The 13,831-nt window shown below is 42.5% G+C and overlaps 1 protein-coding gene across 1 annotated transcript; it reads right to left on the bottom strand.

Moving 5' to 3' along the window:
- Positions 1–3,242: 3,242 nt before the first annotated feature.
- Pcyox1 (prenylcysteine oxidase 1) lies at positions 3,243–12,340 on the bottom strand. The gene is made up of 6 exons (XM_074049913.1): positions 12,159–12,340; positions 10,941–11,147; positions 9,909–10,083; positions 8,179–8,390; positions 7,713–7,865; positions 3,243–7,213 (listed from the first exon to the last, which is right to left on the bottom strand). Exons 1-6 carry the CDS (start codon positions 12,268–12,270, stop codon positions 6,555–6,557), a joined length of 1,518 nt encoding a protein of 505 aa, XP_073906014.1. The 5' UTR covers positions 12,271–12,340; the 3' UTR covers positions 3,243–6,554.
- Positions 12,341–13,831: the final 1,491 nt, after the last annotated feature.

Genomic DNA, 13,831 nt, shown 5'->3' with positions numbered 1-13,831 from the left:
TTATGTCAAGTTCTCATAGGTTTCTCATACTCTGCTCTCCACAGTTAGTATTCACAAGCTTTTATGGGTTCTGTCCACCAGTGGCTCTCACAGTCCATTCTGATCTTTGCACTGTAGACATAGAACTGGTTTCTCAAGTTTGCCTGCCTGAAGGAAACTTGAGACAGGTCAGAGCCATTGCCTTCAGATTTCAGCAACCCACTCAGCACCTAGCATGCTATAGCACTGACGCATTAACACTGAGCACAGGCTTCACTGGGCCAAGCATGGTGTCATTCCTGGTATCCTGCTTTCCAGCCAGCTGTTCTGGGCTTATGGAAGTTACCACTGCAGTTCACACTGTCAAAGCTTCTTATTACACAGATTAATAAAGTTCACACTGAGGAAAATCATTCCATGTGAATGGATCTGCTGTGGGCTTCTTGGGGTCACTAAACCCTTTTATAGACTTTAACCCCCACATCAAGATTCTCTCAACTCTGACCTGGGTGACTATGGCTCATGCCTGTAATCCTAGCTACTCAGGAGGCAGAAATCAGTAGTATCACTGTTCAAAGCCAGTACAGGTAAATAGTTCACAAGACCCTATCTCAAAAAAACACATCACAAAAACAGGGCTGGTGGAGTGACTCAAGATGTAGGCCCTGAGTTCAAGCCCCAGTGCTGCCAAAAAAAAAAAAAAGAGAGAGAGAGATCCTCTCGACTCTGCACATTGGGAACTTGACAGCTCTACAAAACCAAGGCCAAATCTCCAAGCCATTAAATCCCAATCTGGCTTTGGGGACCTAACAGCAATTTTAAAACCTCGAGTGAGGATCTAATATTAGAATGTCAGCTTCTTAATTCAATAGCCCACCTTTGCTTTCCATTTCACTGAAGATTTCTGTAGAAAATCTTAGGGTTATGCTCCTAAGACTCCTGAATTTCACCCCTAATAAAATCAAGACAGAAACAATCAAAAGATCACATTCTCCAAGTCCAGGCTTTAGGCTGGGATTCATTTACATCAAAGAGGTATAAATGATAGGATTAAGACAACTTCCAGAGTAATTTTGTCTGACTAAAGATCAGATTAAAAAAAAAAAAAGATCAGATCCAGCTGTGAAATTCAAATGAACTAATTCCAACTGAGATGTCTTCAATTTGTTTCTCAAGTGTTGATTTTAAATTGCTTCACAGTTTTAATACAAATCTAGGACCCCATCCTAGAATCTAAGATTCAGAATCTCTGTGACAGAAGTTTGAGGACACTGTCAAACCCACTATTTTGGCCAACGGTTCCAGAGGGGGTCAGGTGGAAAATTGGAAGAAAAGCACATGGGACAGGTGTTATGTGTATAGGTGGCTTTATTGCAATTAATACGTACAGCAGACTGCAGGAAGGAAAAAGAGAGAGCCGTGCAGAACTGGCCATCCCTAACTCTTAAAGGAGAACAACAAAAGTGGCCCCAAGCCAGTTACAAAGCAGCCTGGGCTCATAAACCCACACGTTTTTACATAAGTGTACTTTGGCATCCAGCTGATGAGGCCTGATGGCTCAAGGTTGCATTCCCATGGCTATACTTTCAAGGTTGTGCTATTCCCAAGACTGCGTTAGAGGGCTGTACCCTCCCCCACCAAGGCTGCACCTGCATGACTGAGCGTATGGTCTCCATAGAGACTTAGGTTTAAAAAATCCCAGGTAGGGGCTGGCAGAGTGCTCAAGTGGTAGAGTGCCTTTCTTGCAAACCTGAGCCCCTATATTGAAAAAAAAAAAAAATTCCAAGTGATTCTCTGATCAGACAATTTTGGGGAATCCCTGCTCATTTAAATAGAAGGAATACTTAAGAAACAGTGAGGTGGCCTAGATGCCAGAATTATGCTTTGAGCCTTTGATTTTCTTATGACCCATAGGGATTCTTTTGCTAAATAATAATGGCAAAATATCTGTTTCAAAATTATTGCTGCTCAAATTGTACTGTTTGTGCTTTGCTTAGGTTTTTTCGTACTGGGTCTCACTATGTAATGTAGCTCAGTCTCACAAAGTTGTTCTTTAGTTAGAATTTCTCAGGAAAAGGTCTTCCAGACATAGGTCCCATGTGTTACTAGTGGAAGAATGCACTTTTTTTCCATTAGAGGATCAGTCTCAGTGTTGTTAATGAACAAATCTAAATACTGACATTGGTTTCACAATGGCCTCCACTTTAAGACTGACATTTGAGGCCTGGTAGCATTGGATGCCAACTAGGTGTGTTTCCTACTTCCCTCCCTGACCTTTCCACTACACTAAAGTGAGATTCTGGTTTTGTCCTGCTATACTTGTTCTTCACCTCAGTGTCATTTAAAGTTTCCCATCTTTGTAAAACAATTCTACCCACTTTTGTAGACCAACTAAAATGTGAGCCGGTGGCTCATGCCTATAATTCTAGCTACTCAGGAGGCAGAGATCAGAAGGATCATGGTTCAATGCCAGCCCAGGCAAATAGCTTGTGAGACCATAGCTCAAAAATACCTAACACAAAAAGGGCTGGTGGAGTGGCTTAAGGTGTAGGCCCTGAATTCAAACCCCAGAACTGCAAAAAAAAAAAAAAAGTAAAATGGAAGACTTTTTTTGCAGTACTGGAGTTTGAACTCAGGACCTCACACTTGCTAGGCAGACCACTCTGCCAACACTTTTTTTTTATGATGGGTTTTTTTCAAGCTAGGGTCTCATGAACTGTTTGCCCAGGGCTAGCTTCGAATCTTGACCCTCCTGATTTCTGCCTCCTGAGTAGCTAGGATTACAGGTGTGAGCAACTGGCACCCTGTGGAAGATATTTATTTAATATTAAACATGAAAAGGATTTCTCTTCTCCATGTTCAACACTAAACAGAGATCAAAAAGCTGCAAACAAGAATGGGTCTCTTTTAAAACATTAATTCTAGTTACATTGATCTACTGTGACTTTTCCGTAAAGGTGTGTTCCCTTTTCCAAAATGCTTGTGACCACAAGTTTCAGATTTCATTATATTTGTATTCATATGAGGAGATGTCTTGGGCTGGACCACAAACCTAAAACATGAAATTCACTCGTTTCATGTGTATGACTCTTACATGCAGCCCGAAGATAATTTTACATCACGTTCATAGAGTCTGCCAGTCACATGAAATCAGGGCTGCTATTTTCCCCTTGTGGCATCAAGTTGGTGCTCCAAAAGTTTCACATTTGGGAGTGATTCAGATAGGGATGTTCAGTGCAGGGAAACAGAAATAACACAGGAAGTAATGACATAGTTGTTTATTTTCAATGGAATTGAGTGGGAGAAATTTTTGAAGAGTAGAAATAGGATTTCAGAGAAAAACATTCCAGTGTATTATGGCTGTGTGTGAGCACAGAAGAGCAGTGAGGATGCTGTCCACAAAAGAGACGTCTAACTCATGACTTCTAGTTACAGCTCACAAGCTCAAATGAGGGCGTATTACAGGTGATTGTATTCTAAGATTAACCATTTCAAGCAAATGCTTAAGGCCTGTTTTTTTTTTTTTTGTTGTTGTTGTTGTTCTTTTTCTTTTTGGAGATCTGGTAAAAAGCCTGCAAACCCCCAACCAGGCTAAAACTATGGAGAATGGTGTATTTACAAGTGAGTACATAAGGCTCTTTGCTCTTCTAGAACAACACAATGAATAGTGTATACATACAATATTTTCTATTTATAGAAAATGTTTACAACAAAGAACAGTGAGAGGAATCAAACTAACTTAATCATAATGAGTTGGTGTGAAGTCCAATGGTTTGATTCTTCAGTTCTTCATCATCTCTTTAAATCTTCATTGATGTTGAGATTTTGCAATCAAGTAGAGCTAAAAGGTACAAGTAGTTCTCCAAGTGTGGTTCCTAGAAGAGTAGCAGCATCTGGAAATTTCGCAATGCAAATTTTTAAAGCCCACTACACACCTGCTGAATAGCACATTCTCAGACTGCGGCCCAGAAATATTTCAATTAGGCTTCCAGGTAATTCTGATGCACACACAACTCAGTTGGAGAACAAATGGATGGGTTGGGTTCCATTCAGCCCCTGCATTTTTACCACTCTCCTGTACAAAGAGAAAGTGGACTTCTGGAGTAAGAAACCCTGTAGTAGTTTTAAAAAAATTATTATTTTGGGGGGGCAGTACTGGGGTATGAACTCAGGGCGTCACACTTGCTATGCAGGTGCTCTCCCACTTGAACCAGCCCACCAGCCCAAAATTATCCTGTTTTGGCGGTACTGAGGTTTGAACTCAGGGCTCTTGCTTGCTAGGCAGGTGCTCTACTACTGGAGCCACTCCACCAGTCCTAAAATTATTCTTTAATGCTGTAGTTACATTAAAACTACCTAATATGGAGTCAGCCTGGAGACACCCATCTGTCCTGCCCAACCTGGCTCAATAAAAGGCTTCTAAAAAAAAAACAAACAAACAAACAAAAAAAAAACTACCTAATATGCCTGGAATAGTAGGCTCTAATAGTATTTTTCCTCTCAGTAAAAAAAGTATTGTTTTTAATACTGTAATTACATTGAAACTACCTAACGACCAGATAGGTTTTCATAACCTGTTCTGGTTTTAAGATAGCATAGATTTAGATACCCTATTGGAAATTCTAATTGGAGTATGTTGGATCTAACACCAGCAACAAATGGTAGAAATTCACTCTCTTCACTAGGATTTATATTAACAGTAGTCCTCCCTTATCTGGTTTCTGTTTTCCTGATCATTATCTGCAGTCAAACACAGTCTGAAAGTACTCAGTGAAAAATGCTACAAATAAATCATAAGTTTTAAATAACTTTCATTATAGTATATTGTTAAAATGTTTCTATTTTATGTTTAATGTTGTTAATCTCTTACTGTGCCTAATTTATTAATTAAACTTTATCATCAGTATGTATGTATGTAAAGGAAACAAAACATAGTACAATAGGGCTCACGACTATCCAGCTTCTAGCATGGTAGGGGGATTTTGAAAATATCCCCTTCAGATATGGGGGAGCACATAACTGCATACATTCTCTACAAATTGTCTTCATAAAACCACAAGAGAAAAAAATATAAAAGCCACTTAGCATACTTGTTAAGAATAAAATTAGAAAAAAACTCTTTGACAAACTATGAATTTAATTCTCTGTATCAAATATATCTTGGCAATTTTATTAGTACACTAATATTCACAACTATAATACGGAAGAAATAATTTATACTAGGAATCAATGTTCTGCCATCATTTTGTTAAAGTAGCTACTACCATAATCTGATGGGGTTTTTGTTTTTGTTTTTGTTTTTAATGAACAGTACATGGGACCATGGCTGCAGTTACTGTTAGAATTCACAAACTTTTTACTTGTTCTGTTCCACCAGTTCTACCTTGATGGACATTTGGCTGCAGAAGAGAAGCTTGAGCCCTAAGGTTGACTCTACTGTGCGCCACTGCATCAAGATTTCAGCAACCCACTCCTCACATAGCACGCCACAGCACTGATGCATTCACACTGAGCACAGGCTGTACTGGGGAAGGAAGCATGGTGTCATTCCGAGTACCACTCTACTGCCAATTGCTCTCCGCTTATGGAAGTTGCCTCTGCTGTTCACTGTCAATGCTTCTTACTATCCAGATTACCAAAGGTCTCACTGGGGATAATCATTCCACAGGAAATGGATCTGCTCTGAGAATCCTTTAGCTTCTTACGGCTTTAGTCATTAATCCCTTTTGTAGACATTTTGACCCCCACATGGATATTCTCTCAACTCTGACCGCACACTGGGAAACTGACAAAGCTACAATGCTAAAGTCCTATCCTCAATCCATTAAATCCCAACCTCTGGTTGTGGGAGCCTATCAGTGATTCTAAATCCTCCTCAAGCGAGGACTTAATATTTGAAAGCCAATTCCTTAATCCAATAGCTCATCTTTGTTTTCCATTTCACTGGAGATTTCTGTGTAAAATCTTAAGGTTATACTCCTAAGACTCCTGAATCTATTCTTAATAAAATCAAGGCATAAGCCATCAAAAGATCACATTCTGAAAGTCAAGTCTTTAGGCTGGGGCACATGTACATCAAAGAGGTATAAATTACTAAGAGCCAAACTAAACAAATCAATTTCTAGAGTAGTTTTATCTTCCTAAAGACCATATCCACCTGTGAAACTCAAATGAACTAGTCTCCACCTTAGATGTGTTTAAATTCTTCCTGGAATGTTCATCTTAAACCGCTCTACAGTTCTGATCCAAATCCCTGCCCCACACCCAACCTACTAAGTCAGAATCTCTAAAGGCAAGCTTGAGAATTCATGTTTATCAAACTCCAGGAGATTCTTTTATCAGACAAATTTGGAAATCACTGCTCATGGATATTGAAAAAAGTTAAATTCTGCAGATGGCCTATGTGAAGAGTTTTCCATTGAACCTTGTATTTTCTTATGACCCACAGGGATTACTTTGTTGAACAATTATAATGGCAAGATACGTGGTTCAAAATCATCCTCAGATTTGTTTCTCTTTGCCAGTGGTACTTTTGGGGAACCAGAGAAGGGACAGGAGGAAGAGATCGTGTCATTTCACAGTTCCATTTTAAGTTTCTCATACAGGCCATCTTGGTCAATCATGTCCATGTGCCCATTCCAGCGGTGATAGGCAAGGAGTGCTGCGTTGTACCCTGCAATGGCACTCATTTCCATGGCACTTGCTGCGGTCTCTATGCCGTTGAGGTAATACAACCGATCATGGAGGATGATGGGAGGGCACTTCTTCGGGGGCTTATAGTGAGGATATGCAAGCCATGGCTTCCTCACTGCATAATCATAGGACAAAAAGAGCTTGGAAATTTGCTCTTTAGTAAGAATTTCTTGGGAAAAGGTCTTCCAAACATGTGTTCCATCTATGGATGGTGGAGGACTTTCCTTTTCTCTTACAGAGGCCATAATCCCAAGGCTGTTGATGAACATATGTGAATTATCAGTGACTAAAACTGTAGACAGGCCAAACTGATCTTTGGCTCTGGAGCTAAATAGAGTTGAATTCAATTCGCCTTTCACCAGAGTTGTCACTATTTGTTGATAATCTTGATGGAATTCGTCAATTGGAGGATCAAAGTTGAGAAAAGTTATGTTGGATATTTTTGGACTCAATGGAGTGGCCACAAGGACAATGTCATAGAAATCTGAATTAATCTCAGATCCAGTTTGGTACACCACTTCATACATCTTTGTGGGATTTCCTACAGGGAATAAGGAAGCATATTTATTTCTTAGTGTTTCTATCATTCTATATTTTATACCTCCTAAAAATAATTCTATAACTTCTAATAATTTCTCTGTAATTCTAAAAGTTAAGGGAGATTTATCCCTTAAGATAACTGCCCCTTACAATTTTATTACATTGAGGATAATTTCCTATTCAGAATGTTAGTAAGTACAAAATATGGAATCTTTACTTGGAAGAGAAGACTTTTTTATCTTAATTTTTTCTACAATACTGGGATTTGAACTCAGGGCCTCGTGCTTACTAGGCAGGCCCCTCCAGACACCTCACCCCAAGCCAAGATTAATTTTTATATTCAAAGAATCATGCCACTGCACTTAAGCACATTTGGGAATATTTCTACATGGCAGGACGTGAACTTAAAAGTCCACCCTTTTGGAACTAAAGGAGAGATGGCAGAAGAAAGCAATTATTTTCTGCAGGGGCAATCAGGAACAATGAAAGTTCAAACTTACCTCTCTGCTTTGTCTTTGTTTTCTCCTCTATGGATATTACTGAGCCAGAAATAAGATTGCTTTTGGAAGCCTGAATGAGCCGTGAGCAAACAACTTTATTGCCACCCTCTACTGCCCACAGGTTAGAATCAGCACCAGTCATTGATACTGCCCCTGTCAGCAGGGAGGAAAAAAAAAAACAAACGTGTCTTAATTTTGACTATAAGTGACCCTCTATCCTCTCTTCCCTCCCAATTAGATGTTCAATGCTCAAATGTCTCCAAACACTGCCAAGTGAGCCAGTGGAAGGTCAGGAGCCTCTCCCCCTAAAAATGCACATCTAGAAATACACAATGCTGCTAACAAGGTCTGAGAGTCTGAGAAAGGCAGCCTTCTCCAACCCATGGCCTAAAGTCAGAAGCCACTATAGTATCAGCCTAGTCCCTGTGTGAATGAATGTCCATTGGTTTTCCAAGCCCTGGCTTACCCACAAAGGCATTGAGGTCTGTGCTTTGGCCAAAATTGACCCTCATGATAGGAGCAATCATTTCATTGAGGAATTTCTCAGAGAAACCTGCTTTCTGCAAGTTTTCATGAAGCGTTTGGTTAAGCAGTGCAATGTAGTCATCCCCTCCTACAGCATGTAGTAATTTTTCTACACTACTGAAGGCGTAGTCATGAGATTGGTAGCGGTAGATCCTTTAAAAAGAAGAGAAATGGCCATTAAATACCAAACAAGATGAGGAGAAGGAGATGTGTAAAGAGGGGAAATAGCATGATAAGAATCAAACCGACACAGGGCACAGTAGTGCATACCTATAACCCCAGCACTTGGGAGACTAAATCAGGAGGATCCCAAGTTCCAGGTCAACCTGGGCTATACAGCAAGACCTTGTCTCCAAAAAAAAAATCAACAAACAAATCAAAGTGGTTTTCATGTTTCCTTCTGATACATTTCAACCCATCCTGTGAGACCCAGCTCAATCACCACCTTCCAGTTCTCTCAGAAGCTATTGGCCTCCCTCCTCCTCTCCCTCCCCCTTGAAGTCCACTGTCCTCTGTAGGCACCCTTCCTTTCCTGCATTAGTACAGTTATGGAGAATGCCTTCAAAGAAATTGGTATGTCTTATTCTCATTCTTTTTTTGTTTTTGTTTTTTGTTTTTTATGGGACTGGAATTTGAACTCAGGGCTTTGTCCTTGCAAAGCAGGTACTCTACTGCTTGAGCACACCTCTAGTCCATTTTGTTCTAGTTATTTTAGAGATGGGGTCTCATAAGCTATTTCCTCAAGCTGGCCTGAACCTCGATCCTCCCAATCTCAGCCTCCCAAGTAGTTAGGATTATAGGCGTGAGCCTATATTTTATATCTTCCAGCAACACTAAGACATACCTAAAATTAAAACTTATCTTTCCATTAGGCTTACCCCATCCTAAACATAAAAATAATTGGTCATTCCAAATATCATACATGTCACCCTCAGTTCAATTAGTACCAAAGCTTAAACATTTTTCAATTCTTTTGCTTCTTCCACCCAAGCAGGAAAACTTACCAATCCTCCAACATCTCTCTTGTTACTCCATTCTCATTTACTTGATCTTAAGTCAGGATTTATATCCAAATTAGTAAAATGAATTATTGATCTACCTGCTTCTTGTCTCTTTTCTTTGAAATATTTATGACTCTCCCAAAAGCCCTAAAATACCTCTTACATTTTTAAATCTATTTATCCAAAACTAGTCTTCCCTATAAATAAAGTCTAGATTATTTAGCCTGAGGGTTGAACTCAGGGCCTTGCAACTTGCTAGGCAGGAGCTATACCACTTGAGCCTTGCCCCAGTCCTTTCTTCTCTGGTTATGTTTGAGATAGGGTCTCATTTTATACCCAGACCTGCCAAAACAACAGTCCTATTTATGCTTCCTGCATAGCTGGGATGACAGCTGTGTACCACCACTCCCAAACACTGGTTGAGATGGGATCTCATGAACTTTTTGCCTTCCAAGTAGCTGGGATTACAGACATGAGCCATCATGCCGGGCCCCGGTCTCCACGTTTTCTACAAAACAGTTGCCCAACAGTCTTAAAAATAAGACTTCCAGTTAGGTAGAGAACTGCTCCTAGAAACTATAATTCCTAAACTTCAACAGACTAAAGTATAAGGAAATAACCAAAAATTAGGTTAGGTTAGGTTAGGTTAAATGGAAGGAAAAAAAATTACCTCATGAACTTGTCTAATATATCCTCCACCCACATGTGCATTCGGAGGGACTGGAAGCCGTAGCGCCAAACTAGTTTAATCATGTTGATTATAAACCAGCTACTCTCCTCAAATACCAGAGTCTCTCCATTGTACACCCCCACTAGGCCTCCCGAAGTTGGGACAGCAGAGAGACCTGCAAAAACAAAAAAAGGATAGCTAAGTCAGTGGTTTCCATTCTGATCAAACAAAAAGGCGATCTGGAGGACCTGTGGGGTCCCTGAAGTGAATGTATGTGGGGCTTTCCCCAGGTCCCAGAGACACAGTGAAGGAGCTCTATCTTTAGAACATTCATTGCACTATCCAGAAGCAGGTGCTCTACATGGGTCAGATCATGTAAATGTATCAATTTAGACTGGCTATTCTTAGTCACAAAGAAAATGGAAGCATCCACAGGCAGTAGGGAAGGCAAATGAGGGACAAGAGGCACTCGCATTCCTATTTGACTCTTTACAAAACTAGGTATTTCAGGTGAGTGGAAAGAGGCCAAAATGATACAATATGCTCTCTGTAGGAAAGGGCCTGCACAGGCCTGCCAGCCTTCCTCCACAACCTGCCCAGCTCCTCTGCTGGCAGGGTAGCAATCAGATGTCCCCAGTGCTAAGCACATGTTGGTAGCCATAGCTGTATGGATGACTTTAAGCCATCTGCTCCAAGCCTCCAGGTCTCATTTCCTCAGCTGTAAAATGAGCACTCTAAGGTATCAACTAGTGCAAAACATTCTCTGATTCTTCAACAGAAACCCAGAGGTTGAAGAATGGGCAACAGCACCCATCCTCACCCCCTCCCTATGGCTGTAATTGCAGACAACTGAAGATACAGATAACTAGTGTCCCATTACTGGAGAAAGACTCCTAAGACAGTCCCAACTGCTAACCCAGCAGTGAGGGCAACAGTTTCGCTAACTTCTCAGTAAAAGACAACAAGGCAGAAAAGTTTCAGTTCTCCATATGGAAAAACTATCCAGGAATGGGTCACGCAGAAATTACATACCCAGGTCTTTGACAAAGCGCTTCATGTGCAGATTTAAAGGGTGGATGACAGAACCTCCGGCCTCATAGTCCTGCCCCTGCACAGCCAAGGTGGCCAAACGGCCCCCCACCTCTCCTCTTTCAAGCAGATCAATCTTCACATCTTTTCCAAATTTTTGACGAAGATAATAGGCTGCTGAAGTACCACCAATCCCAGCTCCAATAATTCCTATGAGGGGGGAAAAAGGAACCTTTTTTTTTTTTTTCTGAACAGTGTGGGTTTTGTTTTTGAAAGACCATGAACTAATAACGGAGGTTACTCAAGACTATTGCCAACAATTTAGGGAAACCCTGGGAGGGGAGGCGTGTTTCTGCTGTGAAGACAGAACTCCCTGAATCTGAACAGAGGGAACTCCCAGTCAAAAGCAGTGGTAGATTCAGTTACAAACTGACATTAATTCGAATTTCCCCCCCAAATACCCAGAGTCTCCAAGGTCTTTGTGGAGGCACCAAGGGTGCCTACACACCCTTCTTGGTGTCCAACCCTAAGGAAGAGAAGAGGTGGACCGTTCCAGTACGCATTTTAAATAAAGTGGCCGCCATTTTCGCCTAGCTTCTTTGTCTCAGTGTGGACTCAATGTGGAGTTAATGATCCCAAAGAACACAGCTTTGGCTGGGGGTTGGGGGGTAGAGGAGAGCCAGGAAGCAAAAACCCAGGGCGACTGAAAGAGAGGCGATTCTTAGGTAGCTGCAGCAGTCCTGGGTAGAGAAAATGCACGCCAGGGGCCAGTGCGAACCGGCGACCTCAGCACGGCGGAGATGGGGACAGCGGTCCCAGCCTATCAGGGGGTGCAGGCAGGGTCAGACTGTTTGCACTGCTCCCTGGGCTGTGTCTGCGTGCACCCGTCAGCGGTGGGCTAGAGCAGCAAAGTGCTCCAAGGCCAGCCGGGACAGTGGCCTCGCAAAAGAGGCAGCCAAAGCAAGACAGCGCGAAGAACCTGTCCCTGAGGCCTGGAACTGCGCACACACTTGATGCCCATCCCTGCCCATGCTTCAAGTGGGCATCTGTCCACGCCGGGGAAAGCACGATCCCATCCTTAAGGAGATCGAATGCCGCCCTGAAGTGTGGCCAGGGAAAAAAGCAACTTGAGCAGCAGGCCCTGCCCGGGCGTCCCGGCTGCGGGACCTGGGCGCACTCTCTCGGCTCCAGCGCCCTCCCGCGCTGCCCTCTTCGGCCTACCGATCTTCTCCGGCGGGGCCCGCAGTTCTGCGCTCGCGAGGCATCCCCAACTGCACAGCAGCAGTCCCAGCCCCAGCAGCGACCACACGAGCTCCGAGGCGACGCGCCCCATGGCCTCCCCGAGCGCTGCAGACCGACTGCCTCTACCTCCTCGCAGTCCTCACGCAGTCGCGCGTCAGCACGCGCAATCGCCCCGCCCCCAGGCCGCCCGCTCCACCCAGGCCCCGCCCAGGTACGTCTCGCCCCGCCCCCTGCCCCAGCTCTTGGAATCTCAGGTGCACTCCTCTCTCCAGCTGCTCCCCACCCTGGGCCGCTTGGTCCTCAAGGCCCCTCGGAAATCCACTCTCCAGAAGGCATCCAAGGCGCAGGTTGAGGCTCACCTCAGTTCTCCCTTCCCTTCTCTCTTCTCCACTAGTGCCCTCTTCTGTCCCCTCAGTCGCACGTCGCAGGAATGCACCCAGCCCATCGTTGCCAGAAGCAGGCCAATGGAGCAACAAATACTTGTGGAGTGATGACTTTGTTCCATAGCCTCTTGGGCAGGAGATGAATGGGTAAATGGCGCTAGGTGAAGGGAGTGGAATACAGGGCCAAACACGAATAAAAGTAGTATCTATAGGAGAGTAAAACGCGCTATCCCAATATGCATGAGGATTATTTGGAGCTGTATTACTTTTTTTTTTTTTTTTGTGGTACTAGGGTTTGAACTCAGGGCCTCACATTTGCTAGGCAAGTGCTCTACCACTTGAGCCAAGTCCCCAGCCCTGTAGACAACTTTAGACCTTTTGAATAAAATTTATAGGGAATCCCTCAAAAAAAAAAAAAAGTCACTCATTCTGAAATTACTTGCTACCAAGCTGAAACTAAGTTATCTGACTGACCTTCAAAGAAATTCTGGAAGAGATAATAGCCCAATCCCCAAGACAGCTGTAGCAGACAAGATAAGGAGCACAGGAGACTCTGCTTTAAACTTTCTTAAGAAAGTAACTTTGAAACCACTAGTGTCCTTTTTGTTCTGTGTCTGTTTTTCTCAGCCCTTTTGTCTATAAAGCCAACCTCCTCTGCACGGCTCATTGGGACATTCTATTTTGTAGAATGCGGTCTTTCCTGATTCTAGAACCACAAGTAAAAACCAACTGAGATCTTTAACTGTCTTGTAATTTTGTCTTTTAACAAACCTTTATCACCCAGGACCAAATGAATCCACACGATTGGTTAAGCCTTCCTCAAGCAATTTTTTGCCTTTCCAAAATTTTCCACCCCTAGAGTCTCAAAATTGACCATTCTTTGTTGAAGATGCTAGTTAAGCCTGAATTCAAAACCACTCCTTGGAGATTTACTCATCTTCCTGGATATCCTCCATGTCTACATGTGGTAAACATTACCAAACTTTTACTTTTCTCCCTTTATTTTTTTTTGTTGTTGGTGATACTTGGATTTGAACTCAGGGTCTCACACTTGCTAGGCAGGCACTCTACCACTTGAGCCACTCCACTGGCCCTGTATTTTTAACTTTGTATTTCTCAAATTCATTTTGCCCACATCACTTCAATGCATTAAATACAATAGGCCCTCAAAAACTATCTGTTGATTCAAACTGGTGATGTTAGTGATCTTGAGCCCAGTGTCATATTTGGAAAATTGCTTCTGATATTGCAAGTTTGTGAAAGAATTTC

The sequence above is a fragment of the Castor canadensis genome, chromosome 12, assembly GCF_047511655.1.
Source record: "Castor canadensis chromosome 12, mCasCan1.hap1v2, whole genome shotgun sequence".
Taxonomy (NCBI): domain Eukaryota; kingdom Metazoa; phylum Chordata; class Mammalia; order Rodentia; family Castoridae; genus Castor; species Castor canadensis.
The sequence above is the reverse complement of the archived record's forward strand: the minus strand, read 5'-3'. Positions and strand labels throughout refer to the sequence as shown.

Coding starts and splice junctions, on each gene's coding strand:
- Pcyox1 (XM_074049913.1), bottom strand. CDS start 12,270: ATGGGGCGCGTCGCCTCGGAGCTCGTGTGGTCGCTGCTGGGGCTGGGA. Junction 11,148..12,158: donor GGCCCCGCCGGAGAAGATCG/GTAGGCCGAAGA, acceptor CCCCCCTCATAG/GAATTATTGGAGCTGGGATT. Junction 8,391..9,908: donor ATATTAGACAAGTTCATGAG/GTAATTTTTTTT, acceptor TTCTTTTTAAAG/GATCTACCGCTACCAATCTC.